The sequence below is a fragment of the Oryctolagus cuniculus genome, chromosome X (assembly GCF_964237555.1).
Source record: "Oryctolagus cuniculus chromosome X, mOryCun1.1, whole genome shotgun sequence".
NCBI classification, from domain to species: domain Eukaryota; kingdom Metazoa; phylum Chordata; class Mammalia; order Lagomorpha; family Leporidae; genus Oryctolagus; species Oryctolagus cuniculus.
The window spans coordinates 64,349,810-64,376,464 of NC_091453.1; the positions used below are offsets into that span (position 1 = coordinate 64,349,810).

At 36.4% G+C, this 26,655-nt stretch overlaps 1 protein-coding gene across 3 annotated transcripts in view; it reads right to left on the reverse strand.

Moving 5' to 3' along the window:
* DACH2 (dachshund family transcription factor 2) overlaps nt 1–26,655 on the reverse strand; it is a 573,909-nt gene that overhangs the window by 146,059 nt on the left and 401,195 nt on the right. For all 3 annotated transcript variants that reach the window (XM_002720253.5, XM_017349997.3, XM_017349998.3), the window contains exon 4: nt 24,958–25,089. In XM_002720253.5, the coding sequence (XP_002720299.2) occupies nt 24,958–25,089 (132 nt within the window). The remainder of the gene's footprint in view (nt 1–24,957; nt 25,090–26,655) is intronic.

The following is a 26,655-nucleotide window of genomic DNA, read 5'->3' on the forward strand; positions in this document are numbered from 1 at the left end:
AGTTGTTCCTAAACATAATCTACCTCACTTCCTTATTTTTATTCATTGAAAAACAGGCTCAGGAACAAGAAGAGTTTTCCTTAAACTCTCAAAAATACTTATTGGCAGAAATAGTTCTAGAACCCAGATCTCCAACACTTAATTTCATTTTCTTTCTTCTGCAACTTCTCAATTTAATCTCAAATGCACTCTCTCACTTGTCTTCATTCTCAAACAATCCTGGCAATTGTTGCTTCTTGCTTGAGAGCAGGGCTTCAACCTGATCAGATGTAACTCAGTTATCTATAATCAACACAATTTCTTCATAAAGTGCAGTATGTGCCAAATGCATTTCCACAAATAACTATATCCGAAAATGATATCATCCAAAGTGAAGAATAATCAGGAAGGCTTGTCAAGGAAGGGCAAACTTTTCTAGAATATGACTGTAGAAATTTTCATGCAGGCAAACTTGCATGTCCTCTAGTTTCTCTCTCTCTCTCCCTTCTTCCCTTCCTCCCTCCCTCTCTCCCCCAGAAACCTTACTGCAGTGTATTAAACACGTTTATTATTTTATTAATATATCTGGCAGGTAAGTCCACAGGTAGACATAGCACAAAAGAGAAGTATAGTAAAAATGCTTATGGATTGGAAAAGAATAGAATAGAGTTGAAAAACAGCACCAAGACACAAATGACTCAAAGGAGATAGGCAAGAGTGATAATTTGAACTTCAAACAATTCCACAGGTGGATCAAAAATATTAATTTAGTTTCCTGAGTTTTTCCACTTATCATGATTTTATAAGTAAGAAAAGCAGATAATGGTGATGAAGATGAGTTTTCTGAAAATAAAGAAGTGTAAATTGATGTTCTTCACAAAGAAGTTCTGTATGTAATAGAAAATCCACAGGAACTTGGAAGGAGAAAGCTTAACTATCTATATGCCAAAGTACACACATTTTATTCTAAAGCCAGGTTAAAAACCCAGATGTCAGGGAATAGCATGTATTTTATAAATTGCTCCTATTCATTATCTCCAGTGGAAATCATGCTGGAAGGTTTATCATTTTCTCACAAAGATGTAATTTAAATTTGACTCACCTCATCAACAATTCAACTTTTGAAATCTATTGGGATAGACTTTTCCAAAATATAGAAGATATTAAAAATCTTATATTCTCATCCTATGGCATTACTTCTGATTTGTTGGTTTTGTGACTTTTCCTTCATTGGCAATAAATTAGCAGCTGATGTGAAACAGAATATTTTTAAATGTGTTTTCTGGCTTAGAGACAAATACAAATGCACAGCAACTTAGAGACACTTGGGAGGCAGCAGTAGAGTAGAAAGCACAGTAGGCTCACAAGAATAGAAGTTCTTGGCTCTATGACCACTAAGTTTCTCTTGTTAAAATGGGTAGCCTTGAGGAAGGCATCGGATTTCTTTGTGCCTCTCATTTCTTGTACAATAGCAGGAGATAGTGACTTCTTACTTGCCTCTCAGGAGTAATACAAAGGCAAGGGGAGGTCAGGAACTATATTTTGGCAAGATGGTACTAGAAGGGTGCCATCCTGATATATTCAATACAGGGGTTAAAAATATTTTATATATAATGCTTACATACCTATTTTCATACTAGTAGGGTATACAACTTTCTATACTTTTAAATGGTATGGTGGTGTGACTAAATTATTGAAACAAGGTGCTTCATTGTGTTTGTTGAGAGCAAATGGTTAACAAAATACTTTGTTCATAGCATAAATATGTAAAAATAATGCATACTTTTACAACTCCCAACCACTCTTGGGAAACCTGCACAACACTCAAAAATATGAAAAACAATCTTTCTTTGGTCTTGTCATTTTTACTCTAACACTAAAATAACAGCCTAGGCATTTTGCTTTTTTTAGAATAAAAGACCTACCTCTTTTTCCTTTTGAAGCACTTGAAAATTTAAAAGAGAAAAACTCAAAAATGCTGACCACGTAATAGCTGAGTATTCATGGTGGGTGTAGAACATGAAAGGTTACAATATGGATCTGTGCCTACGCGTTTCTTTTCAACTTGAGCAGCATCCTCCTGCTTCTGCTAACTCGGCAATCATACAGCTGACAGATTTCTGGGTTTTCTAAATAATGCATGGGCTTTTCTTTTAACATGTCAGTGCAAAAGTATCAATTCTGCCCCAGTGTCGTTCCTGATGCTGATTTGCCTTGACAGCATTCCATTAAACCAATGAGTTTTTCCCCTCCTGATGGTTCCTTAAATATTCCTCTGAGTGATGTATTTGTGGTTTTTTAAACAGATTGTGAAGGATGTTTGCATTTATGAGAAAACTTCACAGCAGGTATAGTCAGAAAAAAAGGTACAACAAAAGCAATAAAAGTTTACAACCGGACACTTCTCACACCCTTGATTCAATTCCTCAAATGCCAACCCCAACACTGCTCATCAAACCCACCCTCCAGAAAAGGTCTACACTCAAAACATTTGAACTTCTTACAGAAATACCACTTAAATATTTAGTACTCTGTGATATCTCTCTTGGGAAAGCAAAAATACATTTATTAAATCATGCATGTTAACTTCAGAGTCTTCACAAAGGAAAACAAATGGTTTGTTCTTTGCTCTGTCTTTTATGGGAGCAGCTACTGTCTCCAGTACAATACATTGAAGCTCCATTGATTATACCCCAGCAGGGTATATAGCAGTATAAAAGCCAGAAAATTTGAAGGGACGAGCATTTGCACTGTATTTTTATAATGAGGTATGTATTTTTCATACATGCTGCTACCCCATAAAACACAAATTTGAAGCATCTGGACAAAATAACTTTGGCCTCGTGATTAAAAATGATTTACCCACCAATCAGTTCTGGGGGTTTCTAAAGATTTCCTTACAAATTTTTGCAAGCCATTTAAAATCAATATTAGTATCCTATAATGGTCACCTAGAGGAGGCACATGTAACCATTTCTGACCCAACTCTAGGCTTGACAATTTAATTCGTATATAAAAAGACAAGTGGTCTAAAATGCATCAGGTAAAGTAGGCATGGGCTCAATTTTCATGTGGAGAATATGAGGGTACTTCAATAAGTTTGTGGAAGTGTGCATTAAGAAAAATTTGCATGGGTTTCAATTTTCTAAAGGCTTATTTATTTATTTGAAAGGCAGAATGACAGAGAAAGGGGAAGATACACACACACACACACACAGAGTCATCTTCCATCCCACTAGTTCACTCCCCCAGTGCCTGCATCAGCTGGGACTGGGCCAAGCCAAACCCAGAAACCCAGAGCCTCATTCAAGTCTTTCATGTTGGTGGCAGGGACACAAGTACAAGAAGCATCATCTGCTGTCTTCCAGGGTGCACATTAGTAGGAACCTAGATTGGAAGCAGAAGTGAAAGGACTTAAACTAAGGCACTCTGGTATGGGATGTGGGTTTTCTAAGTGATATCTTATCCCATTGAGCTAATTGCTCACCCACTCCCTGGCCCCAACAACTTTTTGAACTACTCTCATAATCTTTTTAAAGAAATAGCAGTTAAGTGTCTTCTATAAAATTTCACAATATCATTCCTTAGGAAACATTGCAGGTTCAGAAAATGATTCAAAGCAGGTAGAGTTTGTGTTTGGAACCCTAACCTTCAGTTCTCTTTTCTTCTGGGAATACACAATATTTATCCCTTAAACTGTGGCCAGGAAATTCCCTCCATTCATCAACACCAGCTCAAAGATTTCATTTATACTAAGACGTAAAGAACTAATAATATGAAAATTACTTGTGAGAACCTTTGAAATGAACTTTGTACACTGAACTGGATATAGCCTAGGAGAGTTGGGATTGGCAGAAACACAGAGATTTTCCAAGGTCCATGAATTCATCCTACTTGGAGATGAGGCCAGTTCTGAGGAGATGTTTTATATTACCTGATTATTATATCTCATCCTGCTAAAGGAAATATATTCCTTGAGATTCCATGATCAATCAATTTTCTTCAGTTAGGTAAAAGCCAAACCTCTCACACACAAGTGAAACAAATATTTTCTACAGTGAGTGCAGACTATGTTTCTTTACAGTTTACCCTGAGATACAGTGGCTTTAATGATAGTTTCTAGCAGATTTCCCTATCTTCTTTTATTTCTAGAGAGCTACTGATTTTCACTGCATATACTTGGATTGGATTTTTTTCCTCTTTATTTTACATTTTACTGCCTGATTATTTCTGATGCTATTTAAGCAGAAATATAATGAAACAATTTTTGATAAATATGTTATGTGTAATCAGTCCACTTTTATCATAAACATGGTATGTTTATATAAAGATAAATAATACACATCTATGAATGTGATGCATAAATATAAACAGGTATATGGTAATTTTGGGTGTGATAATTCCTTTAGAATGGCTTATTCAACTATTTGAAGGTTTAAGACTCGGGCCTAATTCTCCACAATAAGCCAGGAGAGAAGACAAAACTCCTAAGAGGGTGTGTATAATAACTCCTTTGAGAACTTAACCTGAACTCATGAAAGATGTACATTAAAACAATTCTCCCAGTGTCCATCTATCTACAATTTGGTTTCTCTTCTTTCCTTATGCCCCTGTTCATGCTATTTCAGCAGGAAAATCTAGAACAGTGCCCACCCCTTGGGATAAATGTCCATGCCTTTATTCCAGCTTGTAATATCTTCCCTATTTTCACTGTCTGCTTTCTTCCATGAAACCAACCGTATCCGTGAACATGCAGAGTAGCCATGGACAAGAATGTCATACTAATGCTAGCAGACTTGTGTGAGAGTACTTCAAAAGTTCATAGAAATGGAATTAAGAGGAGGTTTATTTTGGTATAAAAAATTAAAATCCATGCATAGTTTTTTTTTTCATAGCAGGCATTTTCCATGGATTTTTGATGACTCCTCATATATGCAAAAGCATTGATTTTTGATGACAATAATGCTATGATGATATCTTTGTAGTATAATTTATTTTCCTGCTCTATGTTGAAGCCCTATAAAGTTTAGAAATGCTAGAGGTCAGGTTCTCTCTCCTTAAATCAACCAAACCATCATAATACACTTCTTTAATTGTCTTTAAAATCACAACCTTTGCTCTTCTCAACATTTCTGTAGGTACTGGAGTTCTAATACTTGGTAACATCAGCTTGCCTCTGAAAACAGGAATTATAATGTCCAAATATCACAAAATTTGAACAGAGACACCAAAGTTCTGAGTGCCCAGGAAATGTATGATAAATCAAAATCTAATTTTTGAAACCAATCTGTGAATGCATACTCGACAAAATTCACTTCAAACTGTAAAATGTTGCAGCCACTTTGGAAATCTGTTCAGCATTTCCTCAAAGTATTAATCACAAAGTTTATCATTTGACAACATTCTACATGTAGGCATACACCCAAGACAAATGAAAACATATGTCCATACAAATACTTGCACATTGATACTGATAGAAGCATTATTCATAAAAGAAAAAAATGTGGAAGCAACTCAAATGTCTATCAACAGATGAATGAATGAAAAGATGTGGTATATTCACAAAATTGAACATTATTCAAGCATTAAAAAGAGTGAAAATCTAATACATGGTACAACATGGATGAATCTTGAAAACATGTCAAGTAAAAGAAGCTAGACACAAGAGGTTACATATTGTATGATTCCATTTATATGAAGTATACATAATTAGTAAATCCATATAGATAGTACAATGCTTTAAATATAAATTAGTAAATTCCAAGGGCTAGGGCTTGTGGGGAAATGAGGAGTAGTCCTAATGGGTATGGGAATTTCTTTTTGAAGTGACAAAAATTTCTGGAATTGGACTGTGGAAATAGTCACCCCATCTTGAATATGATAAAATCAATGAATGTAACACTTCTAAATGGGTGAATATTGTTATATGTAAGTTACAAAAAAAAAAGAAAAGATTTTCACTTTGGTTACTAGAGAATTTTCAAACCTTCCAGTAAGGGCACAAGTATCTCTTAAATGCATGCTCTAGGTTCATTGTACACATGGGCCATATCCGTAACTGCTGTACTGATGGTAAACAAGTGTCATGGAACCACAGAGAAGTCAAGTTTACAAAAAATTAGTGATTATGATGGTACATCAAAATGTAATTAAAAGATACAATTATGTAAGTGCAAAAAAATGAAATCCATGTTGAGTAGGTATTCAAATGGTCATGGAAAATGCATATTTTGAGAAAACAATGCATGGATTTCATTTTTTGCACCAAAATAAACATCCTTTAATGCCATTTGTCATGAATTTTTAGATACAAATACACTCTTCAGGAGATAATCAAAATCAATGTATAGTATAGGTCAGCCTTTGAAATTTGGTGCTACAATTAGCAAGTCTTTATTATATTTTTGTCAAGTTTCAATTAATTCATAAATGAACATCTTAATCTTGACTGTCTATTTTTAATTTATTTTTAACTACTTGAAAGGCAGAGAGAGAGAGAGAGAGAGAGAGAGATTGATCTTCCATCTGGTGATTCACTCTCCAAGTGCCTGAAACAGCCAGGATTAGGCAAGGTTGAACCCAGGATTCCAGAACTCCATCTCCTCCACAAGGGTGGCAGGAACACAATCACTTGAGCCATCATCCACCACTTCCAAGGATGCATTAGCAGGAAGTTGGACTGGAAGCAGAGTAGCTGTGACTCAAACCAGTACTCTGATATAGGATGCAGATATCACAAGTGATGGATTAACCTGCAGCACCATAATGCTCCTCCATCCATGAACATTTTAATGATAAAATACAACACAATTTATTTAATATAAACTCTATTTATGGAAACAGTCTCCTAACTTAGTATGACAACTCATTTACAATAATTTCCACAAAAGTTTTAGCAAACGGAAGTAAATTTCTATGTTTCTTGGCCCTGTTTGTGAACCGTTGTTTATATTATTCCTTTCTGTTATTTTTTAACTTTATATTTATTTTGTAAGGATAATATATGTGTCTTGGAAACTAATACAAACAAACCTGCAAATACTTCACAGAGAACACTATGCTGGATAACACCCTAAAGATCAAGTTTTGTCAGGCAAATCTAATCTCCCCTTCTGTAACAGAATGACAACTTGAGAGATAAAAGGGAAGTAATAGCCATAATTTATTTTGACTTTATCAAGATTTCTGAGTGCAGTCTAAACAATTGGCTCATCAATAAACTGAAAATCCTCGCAGGTCACACACCTAGACAGAGTTACAAAGAGGCAGGAGAGAAGCACTCAAAGAATGGTCACCCACAGAGCGATGTCAAGACAGGACGATGATACAAAAAGCATGTCCCATATCTCAAGGATAGGCAAAACATTCCTACCAATGCCCTGAACATGGATTCAGGAACATACTGATCATGTGACAACAACTTAAATCTTCTGAAGATGGGTTCAGAAACTAAAGTGACAAATAATATGAACTATGAGAGCACCAGATTCAGGAGAGTTTCCATTAAATCAAAACAATACAAACTAAAAGTAGTGAGGGACCAATAATTTTCAAGAATCACAACAAACAATGAACATTAGAATTCATAAGGCAATATGGTTATCCCAAGCTCCTATACTGTAACTAAGGCACACAAAAAAGGAGACATGCAAGATAATAACATAGCTGTAGGAGAGCAAAACATCTAGCATTAATGAACAAAAAATCAGAACTATTCAAGGAGTATAATATTTAGTGACCAAGACAGCAGATTCAACACAGGTTAGATTTTCACTCATAAGTGCATTTCTAAATAATCCATTTGAAAAATGGGTAAAAGATTTTAATAGATACTTCTCAAAAGAGAAATACAAATGGCCATTAAATACATGAAAAAATGCTCAACATCATTATGCATGTGTAAAATGTAAATCAAAACCACAATAGGATATTTTGTCATTCCAGTTAAAATGGCTATTATCAAAACAGCAACAAAGGGGAGAGCATTTGATATATAAGTCAAGATGCTTCCTGGGATGCCCACATCCCATATCAATGAGTCTGGGATCAAGTCTTGGCTGTGCTTCCAATTCCAGCTTCCTGCTAATGTACACCCTGGGAGGGAGCAGTTATTGGCTCAAGTGCTTAGGTCCCTGCCAGTCACATGAGAGGCCTGGATTGAGTTCCAGTCTTCTGGCTTTGGCAAGGTCCCAGCCCCAAATGTTGCAGGCATTTTGAGAGTGAATCAGCACATGGAAGATTCTCTCTCTCTCTCTCTTTCTCCCTCTCTCTCACTCTCTCTCTCTATATATATATATAATCTCATATATAATATATATAAAACATATACTTTTAAAATATCTATAAAATATAAATATATATTTATATGTAAATATATATATAAAATCTCCCCTTCTGTAACAGAATGACAACTTGAGAGATAAAATGGAAGTATTAGCCATAATTTATCTTATATATTATATTTTATATAACATAATATTATATTATATCTCACTGTGTACATTTATATTATAATAAAAAGTAGCAAATATACAAATACTGCAAAGTATGTAGGGACAAAGGAGTTTTTACACACTTTTGATGGTAAGGTAAGTTAGTACACTCATTAAAGAGAACACTATAGATATTCAACAAAAAATATGAGAGCATTTCAGGTATGGAAAGCCAAGACATTGTGATAAAAACTGTTGTACATGAAGGATCTCTGTGAGTGATACACCCGTGGAAAGAATGGGCCATCAAAGAAGGATGTACTTTTCTCTGAAGGGAGGAGAGAACTTCCACTTTGCTTATGGCTCTATCTAAATACGAACGGAGTCTGTGGACTCAAGAGGCTTCCATAGCCCTGGCAGATCATGACAAGAGCCTCAGGTGATCACTGATGTCATAAATAAGAGTGTCAATTGTTAAATCAACAACAGGAGTCACTGTATACATATTTCTCTCCAAACAGTACTTTATACTTTGTGGGGGGGGGGGCGGGAGTGAAAACTGTTGAAATCTTTATTTAGTATTGAGTTGGTCTTCTGCATATAAAGATAATTAAAAATGAATCTTAACGAAGAATGGGATGGGAGAGGGAATAGGAGGTGGGACCGGAGTGGGGTTGGGAGGGTGGGTATGGGAGGAAGAACCACTGTATTCCTAAAGCTGTACCTATGAAATTTGTATTCATTAAATTTTAAAAAAATTGCTGAAAAAAAACTAAAACTAGATCTATAGTATCAGTTACCTAGAGCCCATATATGTGTATACATACACTCACACACATACAAATACATCATCAACATAGGAAAGAGATATTTGTACTCCCATATATACTGTGGTATTTTTCATGATATCCAAGATGGGGAATTAACCTAGGTGCCCATCAACTGATGAATGAAGAAAATGTAGTAATTTACACAATATAATATTATTCATTCATAAAAAATGAAATCTTATCAATTTCAGCAAAATGGATGTAATTGTAGGGCATAATGTTAAGTGAAATATGCGAGACATAGAATGATGAATGTGGAAGCTGGCACTATGGCATGGTAGGCTAAGCCTCTGCCTGCAGTGCCAGCATCCCATATGGGTGACAGACAGTTCAAGTCCCAGCTGCCCCACTTCTGATCTAGCTCTCTTCTATGACCTCGGAAAGCAGTGGAAGATGATCCAAATGCTTGGGCCCCTGCGTCCATGTGGGAGACCCAGAAAAAGCTCCTGGCTCCTGGCTTTGGATCAGCCCAGTTGTGACCATTGTGGTCATTTGAGGAGTGAGCCAGCAGATGGAAGACCTTTTTCTCTGTCTCTCCCTCTCTCTGTCTGTAACTATGCCTGTCAAATAAATAACAAAAATATATTTTTTAAAAAGAATGATGAATGTGATGCGTTCTCTCCGTGTGGGAGTTTACAACTTTCAATGTGACTGTTCTGTGTAACACTGGGGACTTATTCCTTCTATCTAAGTGTTTTGGTATTCATTGTCCAACTTCCCCTTAACATCCCCCCACCTCACTATTCCCAGCCTCTAATTATCACTATTCTATGTTCAGATCAAGGTTTAGATTCTATGTTCAATAGTGGAAATGACAAGGAGAGGGAAATGTTACTTACTCTGATTTTATTAGTACCCATTGTCTACATTTATTGGACTGCCTCACTGTTCCCCATAAGTATTTAAATTGTCATTAATTTAAAAAATTATAAATGTTTAAACAAAAGGAAATATTAACTCATCTGATCTGGTCTTCACACATTGAATACATGTATTGATTTCTCTGTGCTCCATAGATATGTAAAATTTTTAGAAGTTTATCTGAGAATGCTGATTGCTAGAGGCTGGTTGGAGGACTTATGGGAGAAAGTTAGAAAAAGGATACCAAAACACAGTTGGATGGAAGTAATGGGTTCTGGTGCTTTATAGTGCAGTGGAATGACTACAGTACAGAACAACTCATTAGATATTTTATTAATATCTAGAAAAGAGGACCTTAAAGACCTGAAAAATAAAGAAATGATGAGATGAAAATATTACTCACCCTGCCTTTATCAGTAGAAAAAATTGTTATGGTATTGAAATATTATAGTATACTTTATAACTATGCACAATTATGTGTTAATCAAAATTTAAAATGGGGATGGATGTTTAGCCAAGTAGTTAAGATGCCAGTTACTATACCTGCATCCCATATCAGAATATCTGGGTTCTACACCCAGCTCTGGTTTCTGACTTCAGCTTCCTTCCAAAGCAGATTTTGAGAGGAAGTATTGATAGCTCAAGTGAAAGACTTGGGTTGAGTGTCCAGCTCTTGGCTTCACCACTGGCCCAGTCCCGGCCATTGTGGACATTTGGGGTGTGAACCAGTGGATGGGAACTCATTCTCTCTTTCTCTGTAATTATCTCTAACACTCTGCATGTCAAAAAAAAGTTTTTAAAACTGAAATAATTATAAGACTCATTTTCTATATACTTTCAAGCTGTATAATAATATATAGCATCTTGTTGCTTATTTTCATATTTTTGGTTAGAACACTTAATATCTCTTTCTATTTTTCAAGAATGTAACACAGTCTATCATCATGCTATGCAAAGGCTCTCTTGACCTTGTTATTCTTACCAATTGTAATTATATATCCTTGACTAACATCTCCCCTCCCCACTGTATCAAATCACTATCATATGGTAACAACCAACATATTCTCCATTTATATGAGATCAACTTTTTTGGATTCCATGTATGGGTAAGATCCTCCTCTTTAACATCTTCTAAATCCGGTTTTATAACAGGTAAAATTAGTTATGGTCATTCTTAAAACATTGTATTTTAGAAAATCTGATTATTCATGTGTAAAAATGAAATGTCCTGTGAAGGATATTTTTTCCCAGACCAAAATACCATAAAAAATGAAAAGTAAAGAAAGAAAGATAAGGGTTGGGTCAGTTCTGTCCTTTGGTCTAATGACAGCTGAGTTTGGTCAAGAAGGTGGAAAATTACTAAGAAAGATAAAAATTATTGTAGATTAGAAAATAATATCTATAAGGGTAGATAAAACATCATTTAAAATTATTCATTGTAAAGAAGAAGTAAAACTTTGGCTTGAATCTGAGGTGCTTTCATAAAAACTGACCCGAATAACACTGCTAAAACAAGAAGACCTTACTTGTTAAACTTCTTATTTGGTGAAGCATTAATTATTATATTTACTGTAATATAATTTTTAAATACGTTATCTCAAAAACCAAAAAGTAAAAGAAGAAAAAAGAAATGGAGAAGGAAAGAGAGTTGGAGAGAGAAGAGGAAGGTGGATGGAGAAGAACAGAATGTCATTATGTTATTACAACTGTATCTACAAATCACATTGAATCTGTTAAAAACTAATTACAAATTAAAATAAAAAGATGAAAAATAGAAAGCAAAGAAATGCATGGATTTAACCATTCCACACAATACACAAAAACAAAAACAAAATAAAACAAACTACAAGAAGGCCTTAATCCACTACATGGAGTATTAAGTGTACACATAAGAATTTAGCCTAGCAGTTAAGACATCCACAACGTGAAATAGAGTGCATAGATCAAACTCTCAGCTCTAGCTCCTGACTCCAATTTCCAACAACATAGACCCTGTGAAGTAGCTGAGATGGCTCAAGTATTCAATTTCCTATTACCCACATGGGAGACCTGGGTTGAGTTTCTGACTCTTGGCCCCAGCCACAGGCTAGCTTTCATCATTGAGGGCATTTGGGGAGTGAATCAGTGGTTACAAACACTCTTTCTTTTCTCTCTTTCTTTCTCTATGCCTCTCTGCCTTTTAAATAAATATCAATTTAAAAAAAGGATAATAAACAATCATACTTAACAGTGCCCAGTAATGAGTTTTGCTCATTCATGGAATAAGTTTTTAGAAGGGTCTTTAAAGACACTTTAGGTTTTTCTGGCTTATATTTCCTTTTAAGGGGATGGAGTCACAAAAGAAAGACTGATTGAATAGTAAAAGTTTACAATTCTATGAGAAAAACCTTCTAAAACAGTTCTTGATAGTAGAATCTAATAAAAACAAGTATGTTTCGGTTTTCTAGAAACATCTTGCTCCATATCTAATGAGGTGTTTGGATAACATAAAGAAAAAAGGCAATCTTGGGAATTTCTAATTCAACTTTGCAAGTTAATAAGACACGTATCCTTTGGTTCTTTCCACTATAAACTGTGTTTTCTTAAAGATGAAATACTCAACATCTGCTCCACTAAAGTTAAACCAACACAAAAGTCAGAACAAGCCGGGACTCAGAGGATAAAGATTTACATGGTCACCATCATGAATTCTCCAGAGGAAGTCACTATGCAGAGTGCTTTCTGAAATCAGCAACACAGGTAAAAATTACTCCATTTATTTCTACAAGTAAATGGACGACCCTTGAAGCCTTTGTTATAGTTTTTTTAAGAAAAAGACCTGCTGCTGTATAACTATATTTTTGATTTGACAGCTACAATTATAATCGTTCAGGCATCTATTTCCCACAAACTCTCCACAGCTATAACCTTTAGTGATTAATTATAAAGCTCCAGGAGCAATAGTACACAGACTAATTTCCTAAAACAATAAAAGACAGAATTTCTCATTTGGAGCTAAATGAAACATGAACAGGTTGTTATTCATGCTGAAATCTTGATGCAGAGTCATGGTGCAGCCATTACAGAAGCTATTAAACAAAACCTCAAATCGAAGAAACTATAGGTTTGTCTTCAAAAAAGAAAATGCTGTTCTTGACTAAGAATCTCTAACTTCTATGTTTGCTTTCCCTTTTTAAGACTAATGGTATTAATTCTATTTTCTCCTTTCCTGTCCTGCTTTTAAAAATCATTCAGAAATATCAGTAAGTGAAATAATGTCCATACTATGGAAAGCAATTTAAAGATTCATTGTGATCCCATTCAAAATATCAATGGTATTCTTCTCATATATAGAAAAATTGATGCTAAAATTCATATGGAAACACAAGACACCCCGAATAGCTAAAGCAATCTCAAACAACAATAAAAAAGACAGAGACATCACATGACCAGATTTCAGGTCATACTACAGGGCATTTATAATCAGAACAGCCTAGTACTGGCCCAAAAACAGACAGACAGAACAATGGAACAGAATAGAAACTCCAGAAATCAATCCACACATCTACACCCAACTAATCATTGACAAAGGAGCTAAAATCAATCCATTCAGCAAATGGAAAATTGCATCTCTGCATACAGAAGTACAAAATAAGACCTCTCCCTTACACCTTTTACAAAAATCAACTCAAAATGGATCAAGGATCTAAATCTATTACCTAATACTAAATTACTACAGGAAAACATTGTGAAAATTCTGCAAGACGTTGGCATAGGCAAAGACTTCTTGGAAAAGATCCCAGAAGCACAGCAATAAAAATCAAAATAGAAAATTTAGATTACATCAAGCAGAGAAACTTCTATACTGCAAAGTGAAGAGGCAACCAACAGAATGGGGCAAAATATTTGAAAAATATGAAACTGGCAAAGGATTGATATCCAGAAACTATAAAGAGCTCAAGAAACTCAACAGAAAAATAACCAATCCAGTTAATAAATGGGCAAGGACTTGAAGAGGCATTTTTCAAAAGAAGAAATCCAAATAGCCAAAAGACACATGAAAAAATGCTCAGGATCACTAGCCATCAGAGAAACGCAAATCAAAACCACAATGAGATTTTTACCTCACCCCAGTTAGAATGGCTTGCATAGAGAAATCAACAAACAATAAATGCAGGTGATGATGTGGGGGGAAAAAGGTACCCTAATGCACTATTGATGAGAATATAAACTAGTACAGCCATTGTGGAAGACAGTATGGATATTCCTCAGAAATCTGAAAATGCATCTAGCATATGACCCAGCCATCTCACTCCTGGGAATTTATCCAAAGGAAATGGAATCAGAATATGAAACAGTTATCCATACCCTCATGTTTATTGTAGCTCAATTCACAATAGCTAAGATATGGAATCAACATAGATGTCCATCAACCAATGACTGGATAAACAGATTATAGTACATATACACTATGGAATACTACTCAGCCATAAAAAATGAAATCCTGTCTTTTCAACAAAATGTATACAACTGGAAACCATTATATTTAATGAAATAGGCCAGTCTCAAAAACACAAATACCATATATTTTCCCTGATCTAATAGAGTAACTAAAACCCACCACAAATAAAAGCCATAACTTCAACAATTAAACAGCAAGAGTCAACAGATAGTGCAGGGGTTGGAATAAGAACTTATAAAGAATAAATAGAGAAAACAAAATGTTATGTTTTTAAAAATGATAAGTAGACATGAACACCAACAGAAAAATTTTAATTTATTATTTTGCATCTTATATATACCATTTTTGCCTTCTCAGAATCCAGCAACTAATAACAATGAAGAAACTGAATAGCAATAGTGTTACAAAAGGCAGTTAAAGCAGAGAATACCCCTTCTGAAATTAAAAAAAATAAAATCTTTTTTAAGTTTTCTGATCACATAGATCATTGTGAAAATGGCTTATAGGCACCAAAAATGTTTCTATTAAGCAGAATGTTAACATGACCACAAGCAAATGGTATGATGAGAAATCATTCATTTCTATTTACAGTTGTGCCTTATAAGAACAAATGCTGTTCAAATGCCTTATAAGAATAAATAAGGGGGAAAATGGTAATATTTCCTAGGCTTGATTTCAGAACTTGATATGTCATCGAGTTTTTACTTAAAAATCATATAAACACTTAAATTTTATTTAATCATTTATAATATCTGTAAATCTAATATATTTTAATGTATTTTATTTCTCTGAAAGAGAGACTGAGAGATAGAGACAGACAGACAGCTCCTATCCACTGGTTCACTCACCAAATGCCTGTAACAGCTTAGGCTGTGTCAGGCCAAAGTTAGGTGCTGGGAAATCAATTCAGGTCTCCCATATGGGTAGTATGGTCTCAAAGACTTGAACCATTACCGGTTGCCTCTCAGAGTATGCATTACCAATAAACTAGAATTAGGAGCAAATCCGGAGTTGAACCCAGGAATTGTAATAGGAGATGAAGGCATCTCAAGAGATGTCTTAAGAGGTATACCAAATGCCCGGCCCTAGCATAATTCTTTTTAAAGATTTATTTATTTTAAAAGGCAGAGTTACACACACACACACACAGAGAGAGAGAGAGAGAGAGAGAGGGAGAGAGAGAGAGAGAGAGAGGAAGAGAGAGGGAGAGAGAGGGAGAGAGAGAGAGAGAGAGGGAGAGAGAGAGAGAGAGGGAGAGAGAGAGAGAGAGAGGGAGAGAGAGAGAGAGAGGGGAAGAGAGAGAGAGAGAATCGGCCATCCATTGGTTCACTCCCAAAAAGGCTGAAACGGCCAGGGCTAGGCCAGACCAAAGCCAGGAGCTTCAGCTGCATCTCCCATATGGGTGCAGGGGCCCAAGCACTTGGACCATCTGCTGCTGCTTTCCTAGGAGCATAAGCAGGGAGCAGCCAGAACTGATGCTCATATGGGGTGCTTAATCCACTGCACCACAACGCCAGCCCCGTCCAGCATAATTTTTAAGGTTTGGTTAATTGGCAGTTTGAGACCACTAAGTGAAACATTTGTTTCTTATACCTCACTTAATTGAAGAGAAAAAATAATATCCATAAGAAACATATCAGTAATATAGGGAAAATGATAATGCTAAGAGTAGATCCTGAGGTCAGGTCTGACCTGAGGTCAGGCACCTACCTTATAAACAGAACTTTGGACAGGTCAAATGAAAGACAACCTCTCTCACTCACTTCATCTCCTTCTCTAGGATTAGTGACTGGTACTCACTTTCAAAGAAAAAGTTCTATTATGTTCCTTAAACTCTACTAGAACATCGATTCAATCATTGGCGGAATAATGTTATAGAGGTAAAATCAAGGGATTATGAATTAGTATCAGATCTCTCGTTACCTAGGCATGTGATGGCAAGCCAGTTTCCCATCCTTCAAACATCACATGTTGTATGAGAGGATTGGAATCGATTATCTCAAGTCACTTAGAACTCTGAAATTTAATTTTAGAAATCTTCATTAAAATTGTAAACAACAGGTGCCTTATAGTTAACCTAAGGATTTAATTCATATACTCAACTTGATTCATACACTCAACTCTTACTTAAGTCCTAGAGATGGCCTGAGGGATCTGGGAACCACTGTTTGGAAAGGATTCCCCAGGGGAATCCTATTGTCTGTGTAACACATCATTTAAAGCCACCTACTTTCTGATTTCCACTTTCACAACCTTCAAAGACCAGTTCAAATGCTATATCCTACACTTGAATTCCTTCCTGATTCTCTTAGAAGAAATTTCTTTTTTCTCTAAATTCTCATACTACTTTGTTCTTTTTGTTGCTTTCAGCACATTCTCAGGGTATAACCATTTATATCTTTATACATATTTTATCTCCTCTCCTAGATCATAAACATTTGAATTCAAGTGACTTTTGTCTTGTGTCAGAACACCATCATGTTGCGTATTGCACTGTTGGAAGACTGTATATTGTTGATGCTTCAAAAATATAGGAATCAAATTCATGAATCATAATTCAATTCTAACTTCTCATGGAGTGGTTTAGAAATGGTCACAAGCCACACCATTTATTTCATTCACACACTTGCCCTTTATGGTTTATTATTTGCTGATCACTTCAAACATACCACTAGTATTCTGTTACAAGGCTGAAAACAAGTGTATCTGATCATAATCTAATGCTCATTTCTGCGCTACCACACAAATGATGGAAAACAATGTGTTTTCTGAATACAATATCTCACAATCCATTTGACTGTATATTAATATTAAACTGACTGGTTTTTCCTTTTCCTCATTTTTTACCGTACCAACTTTGTAAACAGTCCAAGAAATTCTTGAAGACCTAGCTTTCCTTTGAGTTAATTATCCAATTGTCCCATTCTAATTCAACCAGTAACCTTTATGTAGATATCCCCATAACTATTATTCAGAACCTATATGTGTCAACCGGGAGCTTGCATTGTGGTGCAGCATATTAAGCTACTACTTGCGATGTCTATTAAGCCACCACTTGTGATGTCTAGCATCCCATATGAGCACCAGTTGGAGTCCCAGCTGTTTCACTTCTGATTCAGCCTGCTCCTAATGTGCCTATGAAAGCAGCACCAGATGATCCAAGTGCTTGGGCCCCTGCCACCCACATGGGAGACCCAGATGGAGTTCCAGACTCTTTGATTCAGCCTGACCCTATGGTTGAAGCTATTCAGGGAGCAAACCTGCAGATGGAAGAGTGCTCTCTCACTCACTCTCTCTCCTTTTCAAATAAATAAATAAATCTTTAAAAATAAAATTAATGGTAACTGTGATCTCCACTGTCAAGACAGTCTACTTCTTTCTATTCTTGGAAGACATTGAAGTACACCAATGTCGAAAAAGAAATAAAGTTTAGTCTTTTATCTCAGTTTAAATACTGAGACAACTGCCAGCATCTTCACACAGTAGGTTAAGCTGCCGCCTGCCATGTGCAGTATCCCATATGCACACTAGTTCGAGTGCTGGCTGCTCTGCTTCTGATCCAGTTCCCTGCTAACACACCTGGGAAGGCAGTGGAAGATGACCAAGTACAACACCCATGTGGGAAGTCTGGATGGAGTTCCAGGGTACTGGCTTTGGCCTGACCCAGTCCAAGCTGTTGTGGCCATTTGAGGAGTGAAACAGTGGATGTGAGATCTCTCTTTCTCTCTCTCTCTTTCTCTCTCTCTTTCTGTGTGTGTGTGTGTATGTATGTGTCTGTTTCCTCCCCTCTCTGTAACTCTGTCTTTCCAATAAATCTTCTAAAAAATAAATAGTAAGATAGAGGACCCAAAGAGTATCAGTCATACTAGTACCCCAGGTTAACAAAAATGTTCATATTTAAAATTTGTGAAAAAAATTTCTATTTAAAATGATCCCTTTTGAAACAGTAGTTTATTATTTTCCAGTAAAAGAAAGATTCATTTATCTGGAGTTTAAAATTCCTCCAGAGCTTCATTTATATCTAGATGATGATGATGATGATGATGATGATGATGATGATGTAGACATTTCAAGTCTGATCCCTTCATCACATCAAGATAACAATGGTTAGATTACAATTTCTGCATGATCAAGGATAGTGATCACTGTCTTCCTATTCTTACAACACTAAGTATGCATTATGTACAGATGGAAATCTAATGCTTTATTTTATAATGACATATTTGGAGTTAGGCATTGGTTATAGCAAGTTATATCTAGCTAGAACAATTATTAACTATTCAGCACATTAGAAATAGACTATGAGTATATCTCCCAAACCGAGAAGCATAGTGATTCTTTAGAAAGCCTTTTTCAGAAACTAGTATACCTGAAACATGACAGAAGTTAATGCATGGGTTCTCATTAATCTTTGTTTGTACAAAACATTCCTTGGCAACAACATTGAATTATAAAAGGCTGCCTTTCAAATATTGGTCATTTCTAAGATGCTTTAACATTTAAAATCTGTATGAGTTAAAAGGTATTTAGGATTAGGAAACTGATCGTTTGTTTTCTCACATATCCTTATTTTAATCATTTTATTCCAGGGGCTTAATAAAGTCAAATTCCCATTACAAAATAGCACTGAAGAGGAGGCAGAATCTAGAAAGAGAAAACACCTTCAACTGAACCAGACAAGAGACTGAAACTCAGGTTTATATTTACTAGTTTTATGACAGTGGACAAAGTTGAAACATTCTGTGCCTCTGCTACCTGATCTGTAAAATGGGAGTATTGTGAATATTATTTTCTAAGGATCTGGGTAAGATTAAGATACTTAGTACTTAGTACCTGGTAACTATCCTAATTCCTGTTGTTTCTAGGCTTTGTTTAATGTCATGTTTTGTCTTAGGTTATATAGAAAGTACCACCATGAGCACCGAAAAGCAATTCTCATTCTATAATTCACCAATAACTTTGCAATTTTAATAAGGGGATCCACATTGTATTAAAGTCAAAGTAGTTCCTCTGACCAATTTGATTAAATAATTTTCCTTTTTAATTCAACTTTATATTTTCCTCAATAATAATGTCTACCATGCTTGTATTTCTAAGAGAAGTAAAGCTGCTAACAATCTATCACATTATATTGAATTTAACAGCAGAGTAAGCTTGAAAATCTAAGGCTGCTAAGACCTTTTTTATTGACCCTTATAATCCCCCCAAATTAAACTTTAATGATTCATTTATCCATCCATCCATTCATTCACATATTATCCCATCTACCTTCAAAACATATCTGAGGGTTCTTATGATCAAACAAAAAGTACATTTATTACAGTATAAAGGACTACAAACAAGTAGTATGGTGCAGGAGGTTTGGCACAGCAGATAAGACGCCATTTGGGTCTCCTACTTTGCATATGACAATGCTTGGCTTTAAGTCCCAGCTGTACTTCCCATTATAGCTTCCTATTAATGTGGATCCTGGGAGGCAGCAGGTGATGGTTCAAATAGTTGTATCTTTGCCTCCCAATGTGGGAGACCTGAGTTGAATACTGGGCTTATGGTTTTAGCCCTGGCTGTTATGGGCCTTTGGGAAGTGAATCAGTGAATGGATGATCTCTCTTCTCTCTCTTCTCTCTCTTCTCTCTCTTCTCTCTCTTCTCTCTCCCTCTCCCTCTCCCCTTTCTTTTTTTTTTAAACTTTTATTTAATGCATATAAATTTCCAAAGTACGACTTATGGATTACAATGGCTTCCCCCACATAACGTCCCTCCCACCCACAACCCTCCCCTTTCCCACTCCCTCTCCCCTTCCATTCACATCAAGATTCATTTTCGATTATCTAAATATACAGAAGATCAGCTTAGTATACATTAAGTATGGATTTCAACAGTGTGCTCCCACACAGAAACATAAAGTGAAAAATAATAGATGATTTTTTTAAATGATGATGAAATCAGAGCAGACCTATTGTCATGTTTAATCCCAGTGAGAGTCAAGTTGGGAATTGATAATTTCTTTTCTTTTCTTTTTTTTTTTTTTTTACAGAGGATCAGTTTAGTATGCATTAAGTAAGGATTTCAACAGTTTGCACCCCCATAGAAACACAAAGTGAAATATATTGTTTGAGTACTCGTTATAGCATTAAATCTCAATGTACAGCACGTTAAGGATAGAGATCCTACATGAGGAGTAAGTGCACAGTGACTCCTGTTGTTGACTTTACAAGTTGACACTCCTGTCTATGGCATCAGTAATCTCCCTATGCTCCAGTCATGAGTTTCCAAGGCTATGGAAGCCCTCTGAGTTCTCCGACTCTTATCTTGTTTAGACAAGGTCATAGTCAAAGTGGAGGTTCTCTCCTCCCTTCAGAGAAAGGTACCTCCTTCTTTGATGACCCGTTCTTTCCAGTGGGATCTCACTCGCAGAGATCTTTTGCCAGAGTGTCTTGGCTTTCCATGCCTGAAATACTCTCATGAGCTTTTCAGCCAGCTGCGAATGCCTTTAGGGCTGATTCTGAGGCCAGAGTGCTATTTAGGACATCTGCCATTCTATGAGTCTGCTGAGTATCTCACTTCCCATGTTGGATCACTCTCCCCTTTATTTACTCCATCAGTTAGCGTTAGCAGGTACTAGACTTGTCTATGTGCTCCCTTTGACTCCCAGTCCCTTCACCATGACCAACTGTGAACTGAAACTGATCACCTGGAACAGTGAGATGGCATTGGTACATGCCACCTCGATGGGATTGAATTGGAATCCCCTGGTATGCTTCCAACTCCACCACTTGGTTGACACCCCATTGGCCCAACTAACTAAAAAAAGAAGAGAAAAGACCCAAATCAATAAAATCAGAGATGAAAAAGGAAATGTAACAACAGACACCACAGAAATAAAAAGAATCATCAGAAATTACTACAAGGACTTGTATGCCAGCAAACAGGGAAACCTATCAGAAATGGATAGATTCCTGGACACATGCAACCTGCCTAAATTGAACCAGGAAGACATCGAAAACCTAAACAGACCCATAACTGAGACAGAAATTGAAACAGTAATAAAGGCCCTCCCAACAAAGAAAAGCCCAGGACCAGATGGATTCACTGCTGAATTCTACCAGACGTTTAAAGAAGAACTAACTCCAATTCTTCTCAAACTATTCAGAACAATCGAAGAAGAGGGAGTCCTCCCAAATTCTTTCTATGAAGCCAGCATCACCTTAATTCCTAAGCCGGAAAAAGATGCAGCACTGAAAGAGAATTACAGACCAATATCCCTAATGAACATAGATGCAAAAATCCTCAATAAAATTCTCGCCAATAGAATGCAACAACACATCAGAAAGATCATCCACCCAGACCAAGTGGGATTTATCCCTGGTATGCAGGGATGGTTTAATGTGCGCAAGACAATCAATGTGATACACCACATTAACAGACTGCAGAAGAAAAACCATATGATTATCTCAATAGATGCCGAGAAAGCATTTGATAAAATACAACACCCGTTCATGATGAAAACTCTAAGCAAACTGGGTATGGAAGGAACATTCCTCAATACAATCAAAGCAATCTATGAAAAACACACAGCCAACATCCTATTGAATGGGGAAAAGTTGGAAGCATTTCCACTGAGATCTGGAACCAGACAGGGATGCCCACTCTCACCACTGCTATTCAATATAGTTCTGGAGGTTCTAGCCAGAGCCATTAGGCAAGAAAAAGAAATTAAAGGGATACAAATTGGGAAGGAAGAACTCAAACTATCCCTCTTTGCAGATGACATGATTCTTTATTTAGGGGACCCAAAGAACTCTACTAAGAGACTATTGGAACTCATAGAAGAGTTTGGCAAAGTAGCAGGGTATAAAATCAATGCACAAAAATCAACAGCCTTTGTATACACAGACAATGCCATGGCTGAGGAAGAACTTCTAAGATCAATCCCATTCACAATAGCTACAAAAACAATCAAATACCTTGGAATAAACTTAACCAAAGACGTTAAAGATCTCTACGATGAAAATTACAAAACCTTAAAGAAAGAAATAGAAGAGGATACCAAGAAATGGAAAACTCTTCCATGCTCATGGATTGGAAGAATCAATATCATCAAAATGTCCATTCTCCCAAAAGCAATTTACAGATTCAATGCAATACCAATCAAGATACCGAAGACCTTCTTCTCAGATCTGGAAAAAATGGTGCTGAAATTTATATGGAGGCACAAGAGACCTCGAATAGCTAAAGCAATCTTGTACAACAAAAACAAAGCCGGAGGCATCACAATACCAGATTTCAGGACATACTACAGGGCAGTTGTAATTAAAACAGCATGGTACTGGTACAGAAACAGATGGATAGACCAATGGAACAGAATTGAAACACCAGAAATCAACCCAAACATCTACAGCCAACTTATATTTGATCAAGGATCTAAAACTAATTCCTGGAGCAAGGACAGTCTATTCAATAAATGGTGCTGGGAAAATTGGATCTCCACGTGCAGAATCATGAAGCAAGACCCCTACCTTACACCTTACACAAAAATCCACTCAACATGGATTAAAGACCTAAATCTACGACCTGACACCATCAAGTTACTAGAGAACATTGGAGAAACCCTTCAAGATATTGGCACAGGCAAAGAGTTTCTGGAAAAGACCCGGGAGGCACAGGCAGTCAAAGCCAAAATCAACTATTGGGATTGCATCAAATTGAGAAGTTTCTGTACTGCAAAAGAAACAGTCAGGAGAGTGAAAAGACAACCAACAGAATGGGAAAAAATATTTGCAAACTATGCAACAGACAAAGGGTTAATAACCAGAATCTACAAAGAGATCAAGAAACTCCACAAAAACAAAACCAACAACCCACTTAAGAGATGGGCCAACGACCTCAATAGACATTTTTCAAAAGAGGAAATCCAAATGGCCAACAGGCACATGAAAAAATGTTCAAGGTCATTAGCAATCAGGGAAATGCAAATCAAAACCACAATGAGGTTTCACCTCACCCCGGTTAGAATGGCTCACATGCAGAAATATACCAACAACAGATGCTGGCGAGGATGTGGGGAAAAAGGGACACTAACCCACTGTTGGTGGGAATGCAAACTGGTCAAGCCACTATGGAAGTCAGTCTGGAGATTCCTCAGAAACCTGAAGATAACCCTACCGTTCGACCCAGCCATCCCACTCCTTGGAATTTACCCAAAGGAATTTAAATTGGCAAACAAAAAAGAGGTCTGCACCCTAATGTTTATTGCAGCTCAATTCACAATAGCTAAGACCTGGAACCAACCTAAATGGCCATCAACGATAGACTGGATAAAGAAATTATGGGATATGTACTCTTTAGAATACTATACCGCAGTAAGAAACAACGAAATCCAGTCATTTGCAACAAAATGGAGGAATCTGGAACACATCATGCTGAGTGAAATAAGCCAGTCCCAAAGGGACAAATACCATATGTTCTCCCTGATCGGTGACGACTGACTGAACACCAAGAGGGAAACCTGTTGGAGTGAGGTGGACACTATGGGAAATGGTGGCTTGATCAGCATAGCCCTGACTGTTAATGAACAACTAAATACATTATCCCTCTTAGTAGTTTTTTTTATCTGTTCTACTTAATATGACTGGTTTAGATCTGTAATTGATGCACAGTTATTCTTAAGTGTTGAAAATTAACTGAAATGTGATCCCTGTTGAACATGGTGGTGGGAATGGGAGAGGGAAGAGATGTATAATTTGGGACATGCTCAGGCTGACTTGCCCCAAGTGGTGGAGTTGGAAGCATACCAGGGGATTCCAATTCAATCCCCTTTCAAATAAATAAAAATATATAATTTTTACTTTTAGAAATAAGTAGAAAGGTAGGGCACATGCCACTTCAGAGTCATCTTTGTCTTCACTCACTTTGTTCCATTTGTCCTTTTTATGGCCTTCTCTCTGTTCCATTCCTTTTCTTTAGCCCCTGTCAATAATGCCTGAGGTCTGTCAGCACCTATATTTAGCTAAGAACATGGTACTCCACCAAAACAGACTGCAGCCCAACAATCTGTATTCTCAGCCTTGCCTTCCAGTGGTAAATTATTTAGGAAAGAATGGAGTTGGAATAAGACCCCCTGGGGTGAAGGTGGCGTGGGGCTGCTTTTAGCAGGCAGAGAGCACAATGGCTATTACTCTAAGAATTAGTATTTAATTCCCTTGCTACAAACAACAAAGATAGCTAAATGATTCTGCAACAGGAATCAGATGGTTTTCCAGTTTCAGTGTGAAAGTTGGCTATAAGGTTAAGTACCGTTCTGGAGTAACTGTTTATAATCATAGTATTATACATATTACTCTCTATTCCACTGTCAACCCTTCTCTCTCTCACTCCACAAAAATTAGTAAGAGACATCAGACTGAGATACTCACCTGTGTTAGAATTCAGATCATCAGGCTCAGATTCAGTCCCATTTTGGCTTCCATTTCCCTGAAGAGTGTTCATAGCCATAAGCTTCATCTTCTGCAGCTTCATTGCCTCAGCCATTGCTGCAGCTGTTATACCTAAAACAAGAATCATACCTTTTAAAATGAGGACCATTTCTGAATGGAACTGAAATATAGATGCATTTTTAATAGGGCCCTGTTGCACAGTGTGAGCTAAAAGTAAATTAAAGTTGAATTGATGGCTATTTTTTAGTAATTTTCAAATCTTCTAACTCTTTTTGTGGGCAATGAACAGTTTGAAAACTCTGAAAAAGAATTTGACAAAATGTCTGATCCCCAATTCAAAACACAGAATACATACACAAAGGCAGTAAAACCCAAATTGTCTGAAAAATTACAAGACTCTTGCTAATATGTTTTGGTGTCTGCCAAGAGCATTGGACTGTTGTTCTAAATGGTACTCACTAGATGTACTAAATTCCTGCTAAAATACTATCATCAAGGTACTCTGAAATGCTATAAGGGATCCATTTGTAATGACTATCCTTGTTCCTACTTCTGCTAAAGGATGAGCTGGGAATAAAATCTTCAAGTAGCTTTTCTACCCTTTGATCTTCCTCATATTTGTATATGGAGAAACCAAATAAATGTAAATATATATGGAGTTCCTGGCTCCTAGCTTCAGCCTAGTCTAGCCTGGCCGTTGCAAGCATTTAGGGAGTGAACTAATAGAAAGGAGATCTCTCTGTTTATCTCTTTCTGTCATACTGTCAAATAAAAAGAAATTTTAAAAAATAATGGCCAATTGTGTATATCTCATATCATTTGGTATATAGTTACCAATCTTGCTTCACTGAATTATACTATGCACATGACAGTATGCCCTTCTTTCTTCCCATTATGAAAAATCAAAGCCGGGAGCTAGAAAGTCATATTGGGTCTCTCCCACATTAGTAGCAGGGACTCAACTCCTTGAACCTGTTGCTTCTCAGAATGCACATTAGCGGGAAGATGAAATTGGAAGCAGAACTGGCACCCAGACACTCTGAAATGGACTCAGGCATCCCTAGAGTTATGTTAGCTACTATGCCAAATGTCCACCCCTGTCCATTTTTTAATCAGGTTATTTGTTTTCTTGCTATTGAGTTTTGTGAGTTTCTTATATATGTTCGGATATTGATTCTTTATTAGAAACATGGTTTGAAAATATGTTCTCCCATTCCATAGTTTGCCTTTTTGTGATTTTGTTTTCCTTGCTGTGTAGAAGTGTCTGAGTTTGATTTCATGCCACGTGTCTATTTTTGCTTTTGTTGCCCGTGTTTTTGGTATCATATCCAAAAATTATTGCCAAATCTAATGGCAAGGAAATGTTTCCCTCTATGTTTTCTTCTAGGAGTTTTATGGTGTCAGGCCTTATGTTTAAGTGTTTAATTCATTTTGAGTTTATATTTGTGTTTGGTGAAAATAAAGATCCAATTTTCTTTCCTCCGAATATGGATACCCAGTTTTTCCTATCATCTTCTAATGAAGGGGCTCCCCTTTTCCTATTGTGTATTGTTTCTAAACACTCTGCTAAACCTAAAATATATGAAAATGTCCATGTGTCATAGTTACGTATGTGTGTTTGTGTTTACGTGTGTATTACCAGCTATTATTGTTAGTAAGTATACAAGGACAAACTGT